The 26,231-nt window shown below is 38.9% G+C and overlaps 1 protein-coding gene across 14 annotated transcripts in view; it reads left to right on the plus strand.

Moving 5' to 3' along the window:
- Window positions 1-25,349, plus strand: part of CDK17 (cyclin dependent kinase 17) — a 170,706-nt gene extending 145,357 nt beyond the window's left edge. For all 14 annotated transcript variants that reach the window (XM_075600566.1, XM_075600567.1, XM_075600556.1 and 11 more), the window contains 9 exons: window positions 2,253-2,315; window positions 3,597-3,720; window positions 7,126-7,246; window positions 7,365-7,462; window positions 9,276-9,381; window positions 14,500-14,542; window positions 15,708-15,798; window positions 16,365-16,442; window positions 19,186-25,349. In XM_075600566.1, the coding sequence (XP_075456681.1) occupies window positions 2,253-2,315; window positions 3,597-3,720; window positions 7,126-7,246; window positions 7,365-7,462; window positions 9,276-9,381; window positions 14,500-14,542; window positions 15,708-15,798; window positions 16,365-16,442; window positions 19,186-19,223 (762 nt within the window). In that variant the 3' untranslated portion in view covers window positions 19,224-25,349. The remainder of the gene's footprint in view (window positions 1-2,252; window positions 2,316-3,596; window positions 3,721-7,125; window positions 7,247-7,364; window positions 7,463-9,275; window positions 9,382-14,499; window positions 14,543-15,707; window positions 15,799-16,364; window positions 16,443-19,185) is intronic.
- Window positions 25,350-26,231: the final 882 nt, after the last annotated feature.

Raw genomic sequence — 26,231 nt, forward strand, 5'->3', positions numbered from 1 at the left:
ATGCTTCCACCACCCAAGAATTGTGCAAATAAAATGTTAATATATCTGCCAGGGTCTTAGATCCCTGTTTATTATAGAAAAAAACTATGCACTTAACACACATCTGTTGTAGCAAATGTGTCAGAAAATGTAAATATTCTCTCCAGAGCGTGCAACCAGAGCCCCAAACCATAACTTAATAAATATATATAAATATACAGTGCTTAGATTACAGAAAAAGGATTACAAGAACATACAATTACAGTAAATGCAGGACAGTTTCTTAAAATAACAGGATACAACAGAAATCCCTATACATTACCATATGTCAGGATTTTCTCCCAGAGAGGTCACTTTGGTCCAAAACACACCTGAAGTCTGATTTTCATAATACCTTTCTAATCTTATGTACTATTTCCCCATTGAAACAACATAAGCCCACTCCTGTCATAAATCAGCTGTGAGAGACTGTTTTACGACAGAGTAAAAAAATCTTCTACCAAAGGACGTTTAAGGTTTGCCTCAATATATAAACACACTTATAACTTTCCTTCTCTAGTATCTAGACACATCAATAGATTCAGGCGGTCATGACTGACGCAACAAGAATAAGAAAGACTGCCATGCCCCTAAATTTCAGTGAAAAATGGATATCTGTCCCTTATTACCTGATAGACCTCACATGTCTGGCCTCATTGAATGCAGCTCTGTGTCACAATTACACACATGTAACTCTTACTATATACAGTAGATGACATCACATGATAGCCTCAATTTTAATAAAGTCCACCAACGAAAGAATACCCTGTGTCACCTCTCTGGAATACACCAGTAATTATTCACAAATGTTTAGTTTTCTTTGAGGCTAAACAACACGTGTCACTTTTTTAGTGGGCCATCCGTGATTGGCCTCCCCAATTAAGTTGTATTTGAAGACCAGCACAGACCCAGGAAAAGTCTTGACCTGTCATAAACCTAATATATTGTATTTTTAAACCCAAACTGTAGCTACATTAACCCATGAAGCACCAGATTGATTAAAATACATATTACGTCATGATATCATGACATGTAGGCAGGAACCCTGTTGGCCACACAGAATTGAGCATAGCGGTGAGGTGTTCTTAAAAAAGGTAGACGGCCAGAGGGGCCTAAAATACCATTGATGATGAATCATTTTAAATGCATTCTCATTAATCAGTAAGCATATAGAACTCTTTGCAACCCTTCAAATATATCCTCACATCCTTTCTGATCTTTCTTCTTTCCTATAGCTTTTTGCCATCTCCGTATAAATGTGGGGTTCATTGCTATTTTCTGTCCCCTGATTGTGATACGTCCTCGACTGTTGTGAAATTTGCGTGGGGGGCCTTGGTTCGGATAAAGCCTCTTATCTGGAGGTATCTAAAAAAGCACAGTGCTGTAGCCCGAGTTCTCTTACCATTGTGTCAACATTTAATACCTTCGTGCCTTTATAAATCATTGTCATTATTCCCCCCCTTATTCCATTCTTTGAAGGCTGTAGGCTCCAGACCTGGGGCGAAGTCCTGATTCTCAAACAAGGGTAGCATCTGTGGATTCAAATGTCAGTTCATGCTTAAATTTCAATGAACCCCACATTCTTAGAGATGGCCTCCAAGTGAACCAAAAGCCCGGATCTATCCTTTTTAGGGAACCATAGCACCATACTCCCTAGTTAAGTGTGACACATTTACTGATTCCATTTCCACCCATTTCTTTATATATTTTTGGGGTACCAGTGGATCAGTTGGCTTAGATGAGCTGCTCTATGGCACTGTATTCATTATGGAAACTGTAGGTCTCCAGTGAGCGTGGGTTGGTAGATTAGGGTGCTTTTGAGCCTCTTTTTTTTTCTTTTTTCCAGACATACTTTTCAATCTTCTGTCGTCATTCTATTATTCTTGTATATCTGTAACCATGACTGGTATTGGAAGGGTATGGAACAGATAGAGGTTTCTTACCAGCAAATTCATTTTCACAGAATAAATTCTGCCTATCCAAGATATACTGTATGGAATCTGGACCATTCCTTCAGATCTTTTTCTCAAGGTTCTCGTCATTGTGGTGCCCTTTAATTTTGTTTTTTTTAATACATTTCAGCACCGTGCCCCCTTTTCTAGTGTATGTTCTCTGGTGCTGGCATCAAATTCGATTGTGTGGTTCTTATTTTAGTTTTGGATTACATTTTAACAAATGTCTCATTTTTATATACATTATGAACGGATTCAACAGAACTCACTTTTTTACTTTAGGACAAAGATTTAAAACAGTATATGGATGACTGCGGAAATATAATGAGCATACACAATGTAAAGGTAAGTTCTGTATGTTTAACACTGTAACCATTTATTTTAAGTAAACCTATACAGCAGTGGTGCTCACACCTTCTGGGGGAACATTTGTTTTAGTTCTTAGTAATGCTTTTGCAAACCTAAATATACGTGATTAACATTTTGATTGTTTTCCCCAAGCACCTGATCTGGTTATGGCCTTGAGAAGCTGTTTGGGAGCCTGTGCTGTGTACTTGTTTATTTAATGATTTAATGTACTGTAGTATAGTTAGATGTTCGGCTTACAGCGAGATATCTAGTAAGCATTATGCAAGAATAGAATTATGATTCATATACCCAGCACAGACTTGAAATAGTGTTCAAATATGAATGACTTTTGGCAAAGTACAATGAGTTATTTGGTATGTGGTCCAATCCTTGTGGATTTTATACTGGGCAACATTTACAAAAAGTAAAGCAAATATGTTTGAAAAATTGCATTACAGACACTAATGGTTGCTAAAAAATCAAAGCAATATGGAACATTTAAAAAAAAAAAAAAGTCTAACGCCAAACACTTGGGCTTAGATTTATTAAATGTCATTATATAGGCAATATGTGGCATTATTTAAAAAAATAATGCAGGATATTTTTTTAGATTTTACGTATTAACCAACAAGTGGTATATAAAGGACTTGATCCGTTCCTAACATTACACTAACTACTGTACCACCTTTTTAATTATGAGACAAGTATGGCATTGCTTGACAATTCCTTAACCACTCACCCCACAGCACCAACCCCCATCAATATCACAAGGGACTTGCTTGCCTCTGGCCACTTGGTCTTCTGAGAGGTTAATATATTGAAATGTTTGTTTAATGTGCTTTTATAATCTGTTCCTTATTGGTTTAGGTTTTCTTGCCTATGCATGTAGTGGCCATTACATAACGTAGTCAAGGTAGTCCGAACTCCAGACTGTTGTGAGGTGATAAATATGTAAAAAAAAAAATGAATTAGCCAGGTATCCGGTTAGTTACATGTAAGTAATTTGTAATTAATTACTCATTTCCATATGCTGCATTAAAAATCTCGCCAACGTATCGCAGCAGTAAAAAAGCCCCATACACCCGAGTTACTGCTGGCAACATGGCTTTGGCGATAGGTCAATAAATTAAATTGCCGTTAAACACCGATGTCGATTATAGTTTTTTCACTTATCGTCTTTTAGTGAATAGTTTATAGGTCACGAAATCACTCCAAGGATGGCAAATGAATATATCCTAATTCCTTCTATAAATGTAATTTTTTTTTCTTTACTTGTAGATATTTTTGTATCAAATTCTACGAGGGTTGGCTTACTGCCATAAGAGGAAAGTCCTTCACAGAGACTTGAAGCCGCAGAACCTGCTCATCAATGAGAAAGGGGAATTAAAATTAGCCGATTTTGGTATGTTTTTTTTTTTTGCGTTTGAAAGTTTATTTAGACAATGAGAGTTTGTACAAATGTAAAACAAACAAATGCTGGCCTTTGAGTCACACTGAACACCTGCTGCCGTAGTAATGTTGGTTGTCTGCATTCTTTAGTGCCTTCGTTTCAAATATGCATCAACATTTCTTTTCAGTAATGAAAAGGTTTTAGTGTAAATGTAAAAAGAGGGAAAGTTATGGATAGTAACAATTTTTGAGGAATGTGTGCCCATCTTTATACAGAGGGTGTGTTTCTTCAAACATGGCAATGCACTCGAACTGCAAGCACGGCTGTCTCTCTCCGAAGATCATCGTTACTGAGTCTTTCTAAGCACTATCCATAGTCCTGCTGAGCCCTTGAAAATCTCAGGCATACATGTTCACTGGTAAACAAAGGGGAACCACACTCGCCACTTTGGTGCTTTAGATAAGGGGTGTGCAAACAATTGGCGGTGCGCCGCCCCCCCCCCCCCCACCACCTTGATTTCCGGCGTCGCGGGGTCATGTGACGTCATGCCATGACCATGATGCTGGTCATGTGACCCCACATGGTGCTGCGCGCGTTGCCATGGCAACGGGTCACCACGGCAACGGGTCACCACGCTTCTGAATCCCGCTAAGTTGAGAGTTGTAGAGGCCTCATCCGATCCTTGGGGAAGAGCGCGGGGCCTCTGCAACTTCCCGTGGCCCCCCCCCCCCCAGGAAAATCTTGAGCCCCCCCCAGTTTGTGCACCCCTGCTTTAGATGTTTTCATGTTGTACTGCAGACTTTGTAAAAGATGAGGTGCACTTCCACTTCAACCCAACCAAAAGGTATTAAAACACACAGCGCATATCTGGTGTAACGCCTTCATTCTGTGGAGAGCATTCTCATATCCGGTACTGGAGGATATTGGCGGTTCCTATTAACTTCATGATAATTAACGCGTCTAGTTTGTCTATCTCGGTTTTACCTTAATAGTATGACATACAAATTACAGGTATATCACAAAAATATTGTGTAATGCTCATAACACCTAAGTGAGAAGCCAAATCAGCACAGAGGTTATGAAGTCATTTGATGGAGTACACCTTAGGTATCAGACTGTATAGAAATTGATCAAATCTCACATGAGATCAAACATGCAATCAACTGAAGCTGGAGACATCCCACTTAGCACTGTAGTAAGGAGTCTGCACAATAAAGTGTCCAGGCATATATACATTGATATAGTATAATATCATAATATGTATCTCAAAGACTCACATGTGGTGTAGCATCCTTGGGTGATGATCCCACGTCCTAGGGTACAGGTGTGCTTCCGTCTCATTAGATGCAAAAACAAGGAAAAAAAGACACAGCACTACTTCCATGCAGGGTGAAATCAGATCAAAAACGAGAGCGTTCCCAGAGTGAAGAAAAATAAACTCATTTAATGGATCATAAAAAGCATACACAGGCAGGAGGCCTTTATCAAGGTGAAAAAGAAGTGTACTTACCGGGGTGTACTTGTGTGTTGTGAGCGCCATTCGTAATTTATTTCTTAAATTGCAGATGTGGGAAACAATATTTGGGGCGGACCACCAGAGCCCTTAAGACCCGTGTTATGGAGCACATGCGCCTAATTGTTAAAAAAAGATTTAACTCACCCAGTGTCACAGCATTTTACTAATTGTGCTTTGGGTAGTCTGGATACTTTTTCCTATATGGGGATAGAGCACATTCCAAGGCCAATCAGAGGTGGCAACAGAATAAACATTCTAGACAAACGTGAACTTTATTGGATATTCGCGCTTAAAACAAAAATTCCCTTAGGCTTGAACTCGGATTGGTGAGCTTAGTCCATTCCTACTGTGATGATACAGGGAGCTTCAGTTTGCAAATACATGTGTTTGTGTGTTGGGTTACTACATGTTTTTCCTGTCATTTGATCTTAACATGGAGTATATTCACACTGTGAGCACACTTCCAATATGTGCACTTATTGCAAATTAATAAACACAGTTTATTTTACCATCATTATTCCACCTGGAATTTGCAGATTAGGCTCTCTGTTATTCAGTACAAGTGTCAGTTTCTTATCTACACCCTTAATGACTTGTCATGAATTGTATGATCTTTGTTTAATAAGATTGACATGTCAGAGGTGGGTGATTAGCATTGTCTACAAGACAGTATAAAAACTTTATAATATATTCGTTATGAGTAATTTGCTTATATATGTCATTGGAAGATTATTGTGCTTGTTCTCCTCTCCATAGTCATACACTTATTTGTTAACCGCCCTATTGGATTTTATTCCTTTTTTCTTTAATTATTTACAAATAAGAAATGTATTATTCAATAGGATGTTGTTGATTTGTACACGTATTCTGTGTCCTTCCCCCCCTCCCCCCCTTTATTTTATCTTTTCATTCTTTTTCATTAATATATGGTTTTTCATTATGGTTTTTATAATATGTTGTACAATTTCAATATGGTTTTAACTTCTTATGTTTACTACTGGAGTGAGTGTATTTTTGCTATATGGTTGCCAATAAAGTTTTGTTCGTGTTGATGTGATACGCTGACGTCACAATCCCCTTGTCACTACGGCACTCCTTGGAGGAGGTGGGATTAGGAGGTAACACATCGTGTCTCACAATAAGTGTTAGTGAGGCACGGTTGTGAATAAAGTTTTGTTTGTTGCGATGACGTCACAGTTCCCGCGCCATTTTGGCGATCCCGGAAGTGAAAGGGATTGGAGATGATGACACTCACTTCAAAGGCCATGATATTAGAACCGAGTCTCGGTCCTTTAAACTTACTCCAAACATTATAATGCGCTTCTGGGTCAAGAACACATTTGAAGCGAGATTGTGGATGCCGTTTGTCACATGTACGTTGGTTGTGGTTTCATTCTGTAGGAGCTCGTGCAGAAAATCAGCATTTGGGTGAACGTCATTGTAATGTGCAGCAATGCTTGAGGGTGAATAGTTCCTTAGTATTGAGGAAGAAATGGACTGTGATTATGGATATTACCAGAAATGATTGTATTTGACACACAGCATTTTAAATTGCTCACAAAAAGCTGCAGTTACATATTACTAATGACAGTGGTTGAAAATGATTTGCTGAAATGAATTTTGCTGTATCCTGTATTGTTATTTTCAATAGACATGGTAAATCAAATTAATAATTTCAGAAAACTAGTACTGGAGAAGTGGAGCTACACAGTACAGAGAAGAATAGTGTACAATCTAAAATGATGCAGTAGGCAGAGTGACCATAGTATAATCTGTTAAATAAAGGCTTCATTGAAATGCTGAGACATGCAAAGAAGCACAGTGCATCTTACATCAGACATGTGCCACGTAACCTCATGTAATTATATAATTTGTATAAATGGCATTGACTTCTTCACCAGGTTTGGCCAGAGCAAAGTCCGTTCCTACAAAAACCTACTCGAACGAGGTTGTAACATTATGGTACAGGCCTCCAGATGTCCTCCTCGGGTCTTCTGAATATTCAACGCAAATAGACATGTGGTAAATATATCCTTTCGTTTTTTTGCCGTGCATCAGTAAAATAAGTGTGCGCGTGCGTATATAGTTAGTAATTTTGGACAGTGTGTTTATTTTGCTTTTTCCTCTCTTTCCCATTAAGGGGTGTTGGCTGTATATTTTTTGAAATGGCTTCAGGAAGACCTCTGTTTCCTGGTTCCACGGTGGAAGACGAACTTCACTTAATATTCCGACTTCTAGGTAAATAACACAATGGTGGTGTGAAAATGTACTTTGTTTTCTTTTTATCTGGATGATAACATGCACATTTCAGAGTTTTCCTTTTTGTGAGAAGATCCCTGATGAAAGTGCCGCTGAAATTTGTGTTGCATGCCCTGTTATCACTGGAAGGGCCAAGTTTAGATATTCAGCAAAGGACATTAATGGTTTTTTTTTTTTATCAGCTCATTACTACTCAAATTCTTTTTCAGTGTACAGTGAATAGCATTTATTCAGTGTTTTTATCAAGCAGCCATAATTTATTTATAAAAATGTTTTACCAAGAATTATAGGCTAAAGCTGGTAAATTCCGGGCATTATTGAAATCCCTGCTCTCTGATTCGTTAAACTTCCGGGCATTATCCAATCAGTAATGGGCCGGAATTTTTGGCAGCTTGCCAAGTTTATCAGCTTTCAGGTTTCATTCACAAAGAGTGAAATTTGCACTTAGACAGGGGAGGTGATTGGACAGAAGGTATCAGCAAGGCACTGACTCCTCCCCCACCCTGTCTGCAGCCAGGCACTGACTCCTCCCCCACCCTGTCTGCAGAGAGCTCCGCACAGGAGAGTGAAGGGAAAGGTTTGTGTGTCTGCTGAGTGTGTTTTGTGGGTGTAAAGGGGACAGCAGAGTGTTTTAGTAGTGTGTGTGTCTTCTGTTGGTGTGTGTTTGTGGATGTAGAGGGGGCAGCAGAGTCTTGTTGGTGTGTGTCTGCTGTGTGTTTTGTTCTTGTAGAGGGGGCTGCAGTGTGTGTGGCTTCAGTGGGTGGAGGAGGGGTGCAGAGTGTTTTGTTGGTGTGCGTCTGCGGTGTGTGGGTTTACAGGGGGCTGCAGTGGGTGAAGAGGGGGGGCTGCTGGTGTGTGTTTTGTGGATGTAGAGGTGACAGAGTCTGTTTTGTTGATTTGTGTGTGTTTTGTAGGTGCACAGGGGTGGCTGCAGTGTGTGTTTTGTGGGTGGTGGAGGAGGGGTGCAGAGGTGTGTGTGTGTTTACATGGGGGCTGCAGTGGGTGTAGAGGAAGGCTGCTGGTGTGTGTTTTATGGATGTAGAGGGGGTAGCAGTCTGTTTTGTTAGTGTGTGTCTGCCGTGTGTTTTGTAGGTGTAGAGGGGGGGGACTGCTGTGTGTTGTGTGTGTTTTGTGAGTGTAGAGGGTGGAGGAGGGCTGCAGTGTGTTTTGTGGGTGAAGAGGAGGGGGTCTGCACAGTGTGTAGGGGGACTGCAGAGTGTGTGTGTGTGTGTACAATTTACTTTTAATAAAGTTGCAGTAAAAGCATAAGAATGTAGACAATCATGCTGATAAATCAATATGACTACAAAAATGTATCTCTTTTTATGAAAAATTCAAAATAAGCCTACATTTAGCCTATAATAGTAATAATCCCCTTCGCCTCGGGCCTTCAACTCTTCCAGCCAAGGCATTATTGGCCAGTAATGCCCTGTTCTTCAGGGATTATTACATAAGTAATGCATTGAGTTATTTCTCGTTTTCAAGTATGTCCTGGGCACAGAGTTATGATGACAAATACATGGTTACAAATACATAGTTGTATATAATGTATACCCCTGTTCACTTAATATAAGACATTGCATGCACACTTAGAGATAATGTATGTTATAGGTGTATTTAACAGTTACAGAGCAGATTAAAACGTGAGACAGCTTTACTTTTGAAAGAACGTAAATTGGTGGTGGCTGTGAGAGTCTCCGGTAGATTGTTCCAGTTGTGGGGTGCACAGTAAGTTAATGTCATTTAATCATAACAAGCAACATGTTTAATAGATTTTCCTATGTTTTGTTAGGCACTCCAACTGAAGACACTTGGACAGGAGTTTCTTCAAATGATGAATTTCGGAACTACAATTTTCCCAAGTACAAACCTCAGCCTTTAATCAGCCATGCTCCAAGGTATTGATTATTACCTTTTAATTACACCTGATGTATTATCCTGTAAGGAATTGTGCAGTCCCAGTTGAGAATCCTAGCAAGGACTTCATGTTACTTAACTTGACGTGCTGTGAACGCTGTAGCTCTTTCTACGTTTTTAGGAATTAACTTTGTGTGAAAGGCACTATATAACCGTGCTAAAACATGATGCATGGTCTGAGTTTGTGGTTAGAGACTAAATAAATCGAGATGTAAAATAGCATGACGGGTAACCATTTCAACAAGAGAACCCTATGAAAGGGACATAGGAGTAGAAAAGAAGACCCCTATTGTAGCACTCCCAATATTGTAATGATGAAGTTATTAAAAATTCAAACTTTGTGTTTTAATAATAAAATAATTGGACTAAACAACAACAATTCCTAATTGTATCACTTTTCTAAATTATACCTCTCAACATCCTATCATAGTGTTGTAACGGTCTGTAGTATGTTGTGTTCAGGGTATTGTTCTTCTATAGTCCTGTTTGGATTGAATACTAGAGTACCGTATTATCAAAAAGCGAAGATCGCCATTAAGTAGGTGAGCAGTGTATCCAAAATCCTAGTGATAACTAGGTGCTGCTACTCCTTATTTACGTAAAATGTTTAGTCATTGTATTGTACAAAGCCATACCATGTATGTGTATATATATATATATGTATGTATGTATGTATGTATGTTTTTACTCACTAACATTGTACTCTCATCTTATGGTGAACATCACTTTACGTAAATAAGGAGTAGCAAGCAGCACCTAGTTATCACTAGGATTTTGGATACACTGCTCACCTACTTAATGGCGATCTTCGCTTTTTGATAATACGGTACTCTAGTACTGTATTCAATCCAAACAGGGCTTTAGGAGAACAATCTCCTGTTCTACCCTGAATATAACATACTACAGACCGCTGCAACACTATGATATGGTGATGAGAGGTATAATTTAGAAAAGTGATAAAATGAGGGAATTTTTGTTTGTTTTGTTGTTTAGCCCACCATTATTTTATTATTAAAAAACTAATAAAGTTTGAATTATTAATAACTTCTTCATTACAATATTGGGAGTGCTACAATAGTTTCTACCCCTATGTCCATTTCATAGGGTTCTTTTGTTTACATGTTACCTAGCCCCAGCACCCCAATTCCATATAGACAGTAGCTAGTGTCTCTTTCCCCCAAACCCCCTTCCCTGATTACACCAGGTAACCATTTCAACCTAATGCCATAAAATGTTCTTCAGCATGGAGCCGCTATTGTACAATTAGTCTAATTCCTTGGGTAGCATTAAAAAAAACCTGTGGTACTTCATGCAAGATAGTACGTACAACTATGTATGGGGATTGTTGAAATAGGCAAAAGCAATAACTCATCCTAAGGCTAGGTGCCATGGCGTGCGCTGCAGGGACAAGAACTGCCCCTCAAGGTGACCAGGCCCGCTACCTACCCTGGCTGACAGTAAAACTGTCTTCAGAACTGGCGACGGAGGGCTGGGCACGCCCCCTGCGGTTCAGCCAATGAGGGCGAATCTGCCAGGTGATGTCATGGCCGCCCCCGTCACGCCCTTTCCCCCCATCTTTCCCCCTTGCAGCTCTGCACAGACCGGGGAACAGAGCTTCACGCGCAGCCAGCCTGTCATGCACGCGTGTAGCACTGACACAGGGGCCGTAGCCTAAAGGGACGAAAACATTTTATATTTGTAAAACCTGAACAGATCTATAAAGAAAAGAAATAATTGATTCCTAGCATAGGAAGGGAGTGTCCTTATACACTGCCAACAAAACAAATCTGACAAGTAACTGATAAATTGTGTTCATGTGACTGTTAGGAGCAGATGGTTCATCTCCCAGATTCACTCATTGCGTAGGCATCATGCTGTTGATTTGCTTGTTGTATTGACTTTGCTTTCTGCAAATATACATCACAGAAAAAGTAAGATATGCATAGACGAAATAAGGTATGGCCTAGACGAAATAGGTATGGCATGAGAATGCTAGATTTACTATTGTTTTGTAGGGGAATTTAATGTTAAACCATACGTTCACACACTCTCACACTCGTGTGTGTGTGTGTATACATATATATATATATATATATATATATATATATATATATATATATATATATATATATATATATATATATATATATATATATTTATATATATATATATATATATAATAAAAAGATCACTTGTGAGCACATACACATGTCTTAGGCTGTGGCCCCGCTAGCACTGAGCGCTCAAAGCATGCGTGGCGGGTGTCCTGCGTCTGCTCGCGTGCGGGGGGAGGGGGGGCGGCATTGCCGAATATTGAGCGAGCGGGAAAGTATAACATTTTTATTTACCTAAGCGTATCGCGTGTGTGCACGATATATATATATATATATTTTGGATGACCGAAACGTGTGTGTGTGTGTGTGTGTGTATATATATATATATATATATATATATATATATATATATATATATATATATCACACACACACACACACACACACACACACACACACACACACACACACACACACACTTGTATTTACCAGATGTAGGTCCGGAAAACAGAGACAGCACACAGCAAGGGAAGTCCATAAACACTGTATTCAAGAGAAATACATGGCACTGCATCCAACGTTTCGGTCATCTAAATGTGACCTTCCTCAGGGACGTCCTCAGGCACATCCCTGAGGAAGGTCCTCGGGACCTTTATGGGTCCATACTGTGGTACATTTATACCTTTTAGTTATTTACCTACCGGTGTCATGTGATCAGGATACTTGTTTGTTCCTCATTATTTGGATCGGGTGATATTATTGACCCATCTCTAGATATTTTTGCATTTGTATATGATTGTTAGGATTAGCTAAATTGTTGTGTCTTAAACGTGACACTTTCAGGGTTTAGCTTCCTTGAAACACACGTATCCTGTGATTAGACTTTTTTCACACTAGTTTTGGTATTCTCTACTCAGCCTTGAGTGCAACATATAGGGGACTTTAGTGACCACTGTTTTCTGTAACTGTATAGCTATTACCCCTGTGCACCAGGTTTGTTTCTATCCGTTTCCCTACATAATATTATGGTGAGCAGTGTCCCACTTCTCTTCTATTTCACCATTATCACCCAGCATACAGGGTTTCCACTGCAGCAAGGGATTCTGGGAAATGACATGCAAATGAGCACACATGTCACCTTTTGCCTGAAAAACCATTGTTACATGGAGCCCATATAAGCTAATCGCTGTTAACACAGCTTTAAAGCACAGCAAGGGAATCCGATGCAAAGCCAGGGAAACTATTCACAGACATGTTTCAACCTTAATGGGTATCATCAGTGTGACGTTGGTTGTACTGCTATATATGTATATGTGTGTATGCGCGCACACACGTACGTACACATACACACATTATGTATACACAATATATAATATGTATATTTTTTATATATATATACACACACACACACACACACACACACACACATATACAGGCATATCCCGCTTTAAGTACACTCGCGAGTAAGTACATATCGCCCAATAGGCAAACGGCAGCTCACGCATGCGCCTGTCATCACGTCCTGAACAGCAATACCGGCTCCCTACCTGTACCAAAGCTGTGCGCAAGCGGGGAGACTATAGAGCCTGTTACAAATGCGTTATTTACATCAGTTACGCACGTATATGACGATTGCAGTACAGTACATGCATCAATAAGTGGGGAAAAGGTAGTGCTTCACTTTAAGTACATTTTCGCTTTACATACATGCTCCGGTCCCATTGCGTACGTTAATGCGGGGTATGCCTGTACACACACACATATACACACACACACACGGAAGTGGTGCCGATGCACCGCACGGCAAGTCCCCCGGGCGAATAGTCGCAGACCCAGGAGATCCGCCGATTAACCCCGGATGATCCTTATATCCGTGCTGCAGTTCGTTTCCTCAGTGAAGGCTTCTGCATAAGCAGCACGGACTGACTGAGAGCGAGCTCGGAACCAGAAGTAACCCAATCTACCATCTAAGGATTATCCGGGGTTAATCGGCGGGTCTCCTGTCTGCGACTATTCGACCGGCGGACTGAGTTTGCGGTGCACCGGCACCACTTCCGGGATCCAGTTTGGCGCAACTATACATGCTGCTGATGAGTTACAGACAGTGGAACCTTTATAGCTGTGACGAAGACGAACCATTGCATATTGCACTCAGAAATGTTGTTGATACCCGACATTTGTGAGTGCAACCATTGATGTTTAAAACTGCATATTAAATTGTCTAAGTTTTATTACACTAGGAGAGTGCGCCTCTTTTTCTCCCTTTTTCCTTTCTCCCTTTCATATATACATAAATTTACACACATACATACACACATACATACACACGCGCGTGTATGCGTTCTAGGCAAGTGCAAACCATTTTATGTCAAACAAACGTTTTGGTGTAATTTATTTTTATCGTTTGCTGGGGATTGTTTTGCATGTAAAGTACAATCTGTCTGACCGCTAGTTTTAGGGCAATAGTCACAACAGTAATGCACATGCATAAAAACAAAATCAGATTAACAGAATAATTTTAGTGCGTATAAATTATTGATAATACAAACGTTGTATATTGCTGACCATGAAGAGCCCACGCTAAAACAATAATTAACATTTTTCTTGTCTATTTATGTAACATCATTGTTCATGGTCCAGTTGTTTTCAAATTGCAAAGAACAGACCGTAGTTAGATAAACAATCCTGTGATTCAAGTCATAGATAATGTGGCAATAAATAATGTCTGTTAAGTTGATTCAGTTGGTTACAATTTAGACGCTCCTTTTTAGATGTACATCACCAAGTAAGACATGATTTTGTTTTTTTTAAATAAATGTTGTCAATTGTGACATTGGTTTTATTTACCAACTATTTTTTTCATACAGCATTTATTTGCATCCGATACACTTTTACATTGACCAATCACACAATAGCAATATGATCTTTTTGTATTGTTACTTTACAACCCAAAAATGTATCAAATGTTTCATGCTGTTTTTGCTTTAGCAATGTCTATATGATTTTGTTATAAACTCTAATCTTACAAATGTATCATTTTCCCAGGTTAGACTCGGAAGGAATTGAGTTATTAACAAAGTTTCTTCAGGTGACCACTTTTCTTTCTTACTTATATTTGTCTTATGTTTTGAATTTAATGTCATACAAGCTCTTCTCCCCTAACTTTCCACACCAGGGCATACAGTATATTTCTCATTTAGTAGCACTGCTGTACTGTTTCCTTGATGTAAGCAGTAGTTAGAAGTGCTAGTTACCATATTGGTCGTAGAGAACTGTTGAATCTTGGTACGTTATGATACTTTGTATTGTACCAATATGGACGTACGTCATAGATTACATTTTAGTTCACAGAGCTCTCCGTTTTCTTCAAGTGTGTTGATGTAATAAGAAAATAATCAAACACGCCAGGTTTTCTGTTGGGCCAAGTCCACTAATCTCACAAGTGCTAAAGCAAACAAGTTTTAATGTTAAGTCGTAAAAAAGAATAATCTTTAGCTTTACTGGTGAAAATATAAAACAAATCTTGGAGATGTTTGTTTACTTTGATGGCAGTTTTCCATTGTACACTGGAATGAGGGACCTTGTATCAAGCAGGATGTAGAAAAGGGATCCTGTTAAATATATATATATATATTTTTTTTTTTTTTTTTATGTGTAGAGGTACCGTGTTAGCCGAGCTTCAATAATAAAAAAAAAATATATATATATATGTAATATGATTGATAGAGATTGGTGCTAATGACATGTAGAGAAAATCTGTGCCTATTAGAATTTTGCAGTGCACATTTTTAAGGCTACATCTAATTTAATTAATCAGAAAACATTTGTTAAACTAGCCTTTCATCAGGTTTCTCTTTACTGGTCATGATGGAGATAATATTTTTATAGACCTGACTTCATAATCCGCATTTTCACCAATGCCTGCAGTTAAGTACGCGCAGAGTAGCTTGTTTTTTGTGTACAGCTGTGGCGCATACCACAATTAAAAAGCCACTACCTTGAGAAGCCAGATTGACTTCAAATATGTATTTCACAGTTTTGCATCTTAAATGCCAAATTGCATTAACTTCATAAATGTAAAAAAAAAAGTAGTGGTGTAACTGATATCTTTGCAGTTTAATCTGTTCTACTGCTCATCTGCCTTTCCCATTTATTATTTCATATAAATGTTAATGTTCATTGTTAACGCTGCATGTAAAGAAAGAAGACAATGCAACATCGCACTCAATACCTTTTTTTCAATTATTTTTCAGTATGAATCTAAAAAGAGAATTTCAGCAGAAGAGGCCATGAAACACGCTTACTTCAGAAGTCTAGGGCCCAAAGTGCCCAGCTTGCCAGAAAGTAAGATCATTATATCAGGTGTTGCATTTAAGAAAGGAAAAAAAGCTCACCGGGGCTTGAAAAATATTATCATTCTTTAGACTGTTTAGGGGAAAAGACAAAATCTTCCTGTGTTCTCATGCAGTTTACTCCCACTAGCCATTTGCAACCGATTAAGTATTAGAGAGACCAGATTTGACGCAGAGGGAGCACATTTCTCTGTTTTTGTTGTACATTTCCATCCTGTAGAAAACCAGCAATTGATGATTATTCATGGAAATATTTGTTTTAGTATAATCAGTGGTTGACAAATCACCAAAAAATCTACTCGCCACACAAAAAAATCTACTCGCCACCTAGTACCAAACGTGTGCTGCTTGGGCCAATATTTACTCGCCCGGGGGTTAAATCCACTCGCCCGGGGCGAGCAAATGTATAGGTTTGTCGAACACTGAGTATAATTGACCATAAAGGTGATAAACGCATGAAGTTCATAGAAAGTTTTGCAACATAGAAAAGAATGTTATGTTTTTTCTTCAGGCAACAAATGTAAATGAACCATTTTTGTATCTTCTGTTGCATTTTAGATATCTCAATATTCAGTCTTAAAGATATCCAGTTGCAAAAGGATCCTGGTTTTCGAAATTCGTCATATCCAGAGACAGGTATGCCAACAGCAATATCACTGAAATGCGGGAAGCGGCTCTTAACAAAGTTAGTGCAAATACAATAACGTCAGTTTCGTTCAGAAACAAGACCGACCAAAGACAATACTCTGGGGAAGAATCCAGGTCTTATCAAGCAAAGTAAATTCTCAAATATGAAATATATTCCAAATATCTATGTATAATGCCTTTCAATGAGACAAAACTTCACAGATATAACTCAGTCGTTCATGCAGCCACCTCTGCATTTCTCCACCAGCAGTGTAATATTAGCTATGTGTCTGATTACCATATTATGAGTACTTATCATTATCACATAGAGACGTTGTTATAAAGTGTTTACCCTGTTTTCTACTTGCCTAGGCATTTTAAAACCGTGTGATATAGCGACACGAGTCCCCTGTGAAGTGTTTTAGTGGACTATGTTGTTATATTCTGCAACAAACCCGTCATTGAAGCCTATGAACAACAAGTGATGATATGCATAAGATATGTTATCTTGGGGAATAATGTCACATGCTACATCTGTAGGTACTTTCTCTATCGTGTCCCAATAATTGAGTGATATAAATAAGCGATAGTGTCTCACCCGTGGCTTTCACAACCACGCAACCATAATACACGGACACGTGTGGCTACATGATATAAACAAGAAAATATGGTTGTTTTACAGCCTATGAACTATTATTTAGGTAGCATTCTTTTATCCAATCTCTTTATGGGACTGACATGTAATTTATGCAGACCTAGTAGGAATGTTGGGACTGTCCTTGGAAATGTCAAATGCAAGTGTCCTGACTCCAGTTGCCACTGGGCATCTAAAATAATAAGCAATAAAATATAGTCCTCAGAGGACGCCAGCCACCGCAGATTTTAGGAACGGAGTGAACAAACATGAGCATGAATTTGGTATACTGATGAGTATTGCTTATGTATCTTCGAAAAACATGGCACTTGGAATTTTTCCACGCGGATGGTAGAAAATCACTAAATATGATATCGTTTACATTAATTTACATTAATATGCAATTTCTGTCATTCGTGAGTGATAAAATTCCCCGTCAGTCCTATTTGGCAAATGCTGGGCACTTGGACTATGCTGCGTTTAAAGCTTTAGTTAAAAAAACAAAAAAAAAAACAAATGGTTGTCAGTGGTTAAAGAGTTCACCCACACAAACAATACACCAACACACCCATTGTGGAGTTGTTATTATGGACTTTGTTGTTCTTTGAGGACAAATAAACTGGCAGCTTAGTTTCTTAACACAAAAAACAAAACTGTGCGCTACTACCTAACTACCTATAAAGTTTAAATGTATAAATATATACAGTGCAGTGACTATACCATCAATTTAGTGATAAAAAAATTATAAAAAATTAAACCACAACTCCCACAGTGAGATAATTATACATTAAATAATAAGTGCCACATAACCGTGTTGGGGATAATGGCGTCTGCAGCTGTAAACGCAGGGGTGGCTCAGCACCCCACACACACTAAGAGAATGGAAACAAAAGAAAACAGCGCACAACGCCAAATAGTGAAGCAAATTCAACAATATATTATAGAATTAAAAAGGGGGTAATATATCTGCGTACATGAAAAAAGTTGGTAAAAGGCATGTAGTGTGTATCACACTGTTTACCACTCGGCAGCTGTTAGCTGTAGATTCAGGTGCTTGCTTCCCTCTGCTGCTGCAGCTCAGTTGATTCTGGGGCAGGACGTCGGTCTTTTCACTCCCAAGGGGATTTCCCTTCATGCAGCCAGGTTCAGCAGCTGGTACTGGGGCTCGGTGAAATCGCTCCTGCTTCCTGGCCGATATGAAGCTGCTCCTGTATCTCGGCAGGTGTATCCTCTGCACAGAGGTTAAAACGCAGCTTGCTGGGGTGCCCTCAGCACCCTGAAGAAGTAGTTAATTCTACGAAACTAATTGGATGTAACATTCTATTGCCTTATATCTGCTTACATTGGCCTTTGTCTATGTATTGGCCTGTCCTGTTTTTATTTCATCCTGTGTGCTGTTTTGGACACTTGTGAGAGACTTTGTAAGACTGTTCAAACTTCCCTATTGAATCCACCACTGCTGTGTAGACCGTGACGTCATTACACAGCGTCCCGCGACGGAGCGGCATCGTGGCACGCTGAGGGCACCCCAGCAAGCTGCGTTTTAACCTCTGTGCAGAGGATACACCTGCCGAGGTACAGGAGCAGCTTCATATCGGCCAGGAAGCAGGAGCGATTTCACCGAGCCCCAGTACCAGCTGCTGAACCTGGCTGCATGAAGGGAAATCCCCTTGGGAGTGAAAAGACTGAAGTCCTGCCCCAGAATCAACTGAGCTGCAGCAGCAGAGGGAAGCAAGCACCTGAATCTACAGCTAACAGCTGCCGAGTGGTAAACAGTGTGATACACACTACATGCCTTTTACCAACTTTTTTCATGTACGCAGATATATTACCCCCTTTTTAATTCTATAATATATTGTTGAATTTGCTTCTCTAGTTTCTTAACACTCTGGAGTCCCCTTGCATGCCCACCTCGGCCTATATCAACAAATAATCAGTAGTTGGCACCTGCAAGGATCAGAACAAAAAATCTAATTAAGCAGAACTGGACGAGTTGGCCCAGTTCAAACTACTATCAAACCATCAGTAAACGTTTGTAAATGAGGAATTACCACACTATTTAATAACTTTATGGGTGTATGGAGACTTTGTCAACTCGTGTTTTTGTTTTCTTTTCAGGAAATGGGAAGAACAGAAGGCAAAGTATGCTCTTTTAAGATTTTCCTATCACAATTTCATACCAATATGAGATGCTCTGGTGGCAATTATCACTCGTGGTGGACTCTGGACTATCTGTATGTCTACACTGACCTACCTACAGTGGAGTCGTTTTATTTCAGGCCTGCAGATTTTTGTGTTTTTTATTTTAATTTTATTTTTTTAATATTTGTTGTCACAGTGTGACAAATATTGTACAGTTGATTTTAAGGTCTCCTCTGCTGTTAGAGCCAGTAGGTTACAGCGGTTAATGTGACTAGCTGCAATCCTCATGCAGGACTGAGACACAATGCGTTATTTATTGCGGAATCATTGCTGCTAAATGACTACTGTCTGAATATTTACCATAACACACAGAAAAAGTTGCAGTGGCTTTATAATATGTGAATGCATCTGTTTCTCCGTGAAAGCTGTTCTATCTCAGTTTTTTTTTTTTTCTATTAAACTGTATCGTTTCATTGAATGCAATCTGTGCTTTGCTTTGCCCGACCCTCAGAATTGGTGGACCATGCTCAATGCTCTCAATTGACCCAAAAATAACTTCTTCAAGTTGGACATAGCCAAGAAAACAGTTCAATAACCACATGGCAAAAAAATGGAATAACTTTTCTTTGAGTGATCTGATCCAAATAGGTCAGGTCACCGGTTAAGCATTGATATCTCTGTCGGCATGTATTTGCAATAGATGAAATTGATTGGCATTCCCTATTGATAATTTATGGAAGCCCAATAATAGCACTTTCTCTTACACCCACGGAGTGCCTTTAGCACTGCAAGTGATTAGTCTTCCACTTGGTTATCGAAGACAACCAAGTAGACTCGTTTTGTATGAGATTTTCTCCAACTCTTTATTATAGTGAAAATTAAAATACCAAAATCAATTGGCAATACATTTTTTATTTCTTTTTTTCTCTCCAAAGTTTCTAACCGTGGCGTTTATAAAATAGCATAAATCGGATAGTAGCCGTTGAGTAGTTTGTGGTACTGTATTAGTCGACAGAATTGTATTTTTTATTTTTTTTAGCACGGTTATTGAAGAAGCAATTACATTTAGCCAAATCAAGTAAACGAATCGGCTGCACACTGATTTAGGATAATAATTTAAGATCTGTTCAGTGACTTTAAAAAGTCCTGAGCTAAACACCGAGAACTTCTACAAATACTATAGAATGTACAAAATATTGCATTTACAAAAATGCAAGTCATGTAACCATTTTTAACAGTCCCTGAAAATATGATTTTACATCAATAGTACCTGAAGTGGGAATTTCCCCAGAGCTGATCTGTGATCCCCTGACGTCCTGGGGCCACCTGGTTCCTGAGATGTTTTTTGTGCTGGTGTTTGAAACAAAAAGCAACAAACATGGCCGCCAGGTCCCCAATAGAAAGCTGCAATGAGCTAGCCAATCAGAGTATCGCCAGTCTTCAGCAAACGTTTATTTAGGGTGGATTCAGGGAAGTGCAGTCTGCTTTCTCAGTAATGACTTTACAAGGTAATTGCATAGATGAATTTATTTATTGATTAGAACCAACATTCACAGACATCAGTTTGCCATTCCAGTAGCTATTAAATCAGGTCATGTTCCATTTCTGCCATTTCAAAAGTCTGTTTATTTCCTCTTATAAAAAGTGTATTTAGCTCTGCAGTCTGTATTGGCCAAAGAAATCCTCTGACTTCACCTATTAAACACATCCGAATCAAGGTTGGACATTTTTGCCCCATCTTTAAGACCTGCTCAGAGCGAAGAAGATGGACAAGCATTACAATTAATCTCTTTAGCCATTGTTGGTACCTTTCCAGGAAGAACCACAAATCTGCCCAAACACTGCTATAGAAACAGGAAAAATATACATGACCTGCTAATGCAGAAAACCAGGGAACAAGATATATCGCCCCATCCCTTCCTCCCCCCAATTTTTTTTTTTTTTTTTTGGGAGCGGTTATTTGAATATTCATTTATAATGAACTGGAGCAAACCTTCAAACTTATTTATTTTAAGGTCTAGTGCGTATAAATCTGTCACTTCCACGCGTAGGCATTTCTGCACTTGACTCCGACAATACTAGAGGCAGACTACGACACCTGTATTTTTGGCTGCTACCAGCGTTGAAGGGGTTACTGAAAGTACACTCATGCTGGTCGCATCAGTATTTCTGAGGCCCCTGTGCTCACCCGTATGAACTCTGTATAGTGCATTTTTTTTCAAAGATTGTAAATCTCTTCTATTTTGAAATGTTCATGTTTAGCTGTTGTATCCTGAATGAATTGTCATCGCTATTATTTAATCTGACATTCACTGTAAAACATTCAGGGTCCTACCGTTTCTATTGAGAACATCTTGTAGTTTAACAGTATTATGTGACCGAATTTTTTTTTTTTTTTTTGGTATAATTTCATTTTTAACTTTATTTGTGAATAGTGATTGTGGATTATGTGGGGTTGTTTCATTAATATAACTGATCTATTAAATTGGGATTTTCTATTTTGCTAGGCGAGACAGATTCATGTTATATAGCAGTGAATATTGGGCCACTACTACTTTTCAGCATTGGTAAATGGGTTGAAGTTTAGAGAGAAACAGAATCTGTTGCCCTAACCCACTGCTGTTTATTTGAAACTGACAAGCTTGTATTAATATTGTACTTTTTTGAAGTATAAATATTATGTGAAATACAATGGTCTTGTTCTGGTTTCTCAGGAATACGAGTATCCCTGTGTTGCACAGCACTTCTTTACCCCACCAGGACTTCTCTTGCACAACACAGCGACGTACGTCAAGTCATTTCCTTCTGGTGCTGATCTCTTAAGGCATTTAAAAAAAAAATTGTCTAGGGGGAAAATAAAATGGCGCAGAAGATTTGAAACTGTGACACTGCACGTGCTCGCATTTAGCTTTCCGTCACACAGACAAAAACAGACTTTTTGGTAAGTTGAGTTATTAACATAAGTGGTTGGGTTTTTTCCTCCTTTCAAAATGGCTGGTTAGTTTGGACATTTATAGACCAGGTGGTGACTCATTTAATTAATCAAGCAATCTGTAATTGTGTAAATCTTTGCAACTTATATAATTAAATTCTAAATCTCTGGTTTTCGACATGTTACACGGAGCCCTGGCGTTCCCTTGGAGAAATGTGGTAACGAGCAATGTTTTACTTTAGACCCAATAAATGAATTTGAACTTACAATTTGAAGAGGTTTAATTGTTATTCTGCCGTTAGAAATTACAGTAAGATGTTGGTTTATTAAAAAAAAAAAAAATACATAAGCAATAATATAGCAGTAATATTCTCACACGTTACATAGAATCTGTTGGCGGGGCTTCCACAGTCACAATACTTCTTTACGGATTTAAATGCTCACAATGCAGTTGGTAAAAGATTGAAAACCACTGTAGTTCATTAAGTTGCCATTTATTATATTTTGCCTGTGATTCAGGTGAACTAGTTTATTGTTTTTCAAATTAAATCCTGATCCTCACTCAAATGTGTCATTTAACACCAAAAGTTAAATTTAGAATTCGGTTCAACATTTTTGCAAATGTAAAAAAGTTTATGAAATTTACTTTAAAGAGTGGTATACGGGATCGGCAATTTGTATTGGTTGTTTTCTAAATCCGTTGCTTTTCACATAAAGAAGCGCTAGGTTGGGGAAAGTGTGGAACTACTTATCAGTATTTAATAAGTACAAAGAGGCATATACTGTAGTTGTATAGAAGGAAAATGAAGAGAACAAAGCACTTGATCCTTTTGCATCACCCTGCTGCAAAATGAAGACAATAAATTGAATCCAAACGTGGAGCACAGGCTAAAACCCCGAGGAAGTTTGAGCTTGCATCCACCAATACTGGTTAATGATATGGAACATTTGTGTAACCTGATTTACTGTCAAAACAGCGCTGATGTGAATTACAAGTCTAATCAATAACTAGGCCTTTCACTATGATGCAGTCGGGTGAATATAACCTGTTATCTTCACCTCTCTTAATGCAAACTAGTTTCTACAGGTCACTGAACCTGGGTGAGAGATGATAGACTGGTACGTTGTAATTTATCCAAAAAATGCAAAAGAATGAACAAAGCAGCACCCTGCCCAGGGACACAGGTGTATCAAAAGTAAAAAATACATTTATTGGCAATCAGACATGGCAAACAAGGAGCTAAGGACCCTCCAACGCGTTTCACACAAAAAGGTGCTTTATCAAGGAGCCAGTGCGCTGCTGTGTGTATTCTTTTGCATTTTTTGGATCGTTTGGAACTTAATCAGCGGCTGGACACGCCCCCAGAAATCCAGTGGGCTCTAGGAGTGGGTAAGATCTTCAAAGATGTACTTTATTACTATGGATCCTCATTACTACAACCTGGGGTGAGTGCTGGACTTTATTATATTCATTTCCCATGAGGTACAGCGAAGTGTGCTATACATATTTTTTCTGTTGCCTTCAGGAGATTTATGCTTTCAGTGGCTTTAGTCACTCACCCAGTAGTTTACCCACTCCATCTCTGAGTCTTCACTGTTTTTATATGATTGATGAACATATATAATATTTCAGGACTGTTGGAGCACCCATCACACTTCTATACCTTGTAATTTAATCTAACTACCGCTGAAAATTGTTATCCTCTGTATTTTTGGTAATAACTACTAATTCCACAACACCATGACAGAGTGCAAACATCTCTGGGACCAAAGGGGATGTTAACATGTTTCGCTGCATAAGGTAATGGGCAGTAGAAACATCAGAACTTTCTAGTCTGCTTGTTGCCATACAATTTTATGTGAAGGACCTGAAACCAAGTTTACCACGGAATATGAATGTGCCAAAATGGGAAGAGGGTGTCCATCATTTTGAAAACCCCACGTGTGAAAAAATTGCTCCCTGTGGTCACACTACCTGATTTTTTTAGTTTTAAAACGAAGAACATTTTAGATGCCAGAACAATGTGCTCATGTTTAGCAACTAGGATTACATAAAAATGTCTCAAAACACCACAAACATTTTATATTCCGGTTTCTATCCAATAAGGGGATTGCAAGAATTAAGTTCAATGACATATTGTAATTAGGTTAGAATCCGGTCTACAAGGACAAAATGCCACGTAAACAGTATGATATTGTCTGATTTGTAACGATTCTTTAATACATATATTGAACATATTAATTAACCACCATTACATAGCACATAATATCATATCTTTTGTAGATTGTTACATTGGGATAGTATTTTTAATAATTATGGGATTGCAGCTGTGTTGAGTTGGCTGAGCGAGGGGAGCCCTGTCGGTGACATTTCATTGACCATGGACAACTGTGCTTAGAGCCGATAATCTTAAGAGTGTGTGGCATCAGGTTGGATTAATGAGGAGTTCTGACATCTTCCCAGAAGGCATGCCATATTTGGTAACAAGCTGGGCAGTTCCTTATCTGATATGACCTCCATATAATACTGTAGGACGTTATCTGGTAAGTTAGTGGTATCAAGGCACTGGCAGATTTCCCGTTAGACCCGGGCCAAGGGCAGCAACATTTTGGGGCAGCAAAAATGTCTGCCCACATATACTTTTGCCATGCTCTCGGGCCTAATGGGAAGTAATTTTATCTGATGCATCCGCCTCCTTACCTGCCACCACTCACCTGAACTGCAGTATCAAATGACGCCATGGACGTCACCAACGTGGCGTCTAGTTGCCATGGCAATGCGATGTCGCAGCATGAAATGACGTCGCGTTATCATGGTAACATGCCGCCGTGTGACGCCGCTGGGGTTCAGAAGAAGGGGGTGGCAGCAGGTAAGGAGCTGGCCACAACAGCTGTGCTTAGGGGCGGTAGAATTTTGAAATCCACTGCTGTATCAAGGGCTGACTAAGGGTTATTATCTGGATAAATATCCAACACTGTGCAGCTATTGGAAGGACAGGGGGATTACAACAGGAGGATGGCATGGGGGATTACACCGAGATGGAGAGAAGGTTTAACATCATAAGATCAAATACAAGGATTCCACTCGGGAATAGAATAATATCCAACCATCTTTGAGGATATCGTAACTTATTTGATGTCGCCACCATTTTGTACTATTTTTGTATGTATTTATCTTCAAAATAAATGTTTCTTTTTGTGTGCTAAACCAGAATGCCGAGTACTGTTATTCTGCGGTTATCGATCGGAGACTAAAGGACATTTTATAGGAATACACTCTTGTAACATGATGGCCAATTTTCTGTATTTCATGTGTAGTTTGTAAATCATTAATACAAGCAACTGCCTGCAAGATACGTTACATAAAAATGCATTAAAAACATTACAAATTCTAAAACCTATTTTTAATGTATTGTAATAATGGAAGTCATCCTGGGTACTATATTTACATGTTTTGCATTTCTTATTGTCACTTTGCATTTAATAACCAAACATAGAGAAAAAATATTTTTGCATGAATTAATCTAGCCAGAGATGCACAGTTCAACATAGTTGGCACTAAACGCTGACTTTAGCAGTAAAGATGTTTGAAGCATCTAAGAACTCTGCTAGAAAATAGCTAAAGAAACATTGCAATGTACAGCAGATACTATGGGGGAACAAAGATGTCCTTTGCTTAGAGTTAAGATGACATAATACATGGTTACCAATACAGTTACATAAACAGGGTATACATTATATACAAGACATAGCTTGCACAGTTACAGATAATATATATTATAGGTGTATGTAACAGTTACAGACCAGATTAAAATGTGAGACAGCCTTTATTTTTGAAAGAATTTAAGCTGGTGGTGGATGTGAGAGTCTCCGGTAGGATGTTCCAGTTTTGGAGTGCACGGTAAAAGGAGGAGGAACGGCCGGATACTTTGTTGAGCCTTGGGACAATGAACAGTCTTTTGGAGTCTGATCTCAGATGATAGGTGCTGTATGTGGTAGGAGTGAGGAGCTTGTTCAGGTAGCTGGGTAGCTTGCCCAGAAAGTATTTGAAGGCAATGTAACATAGTTAACATAGTTACATTGCCTTCAA

This window comes from Ascaphus truei, chromosome 5, assembly GCF_040206685.1.
Source record: "Ascaphus truei isolate aAscTru1 chromosome 5, aAscTru1.hap1, whole genome shotgun sequence".
Classification (NCBI taxonomy): domain Eukaryota; kingdom Metazoa; phylum Chordata; class Amphibia; order Anura; family Ascaphidae; genus Ascaphus; species Ascaphus truei.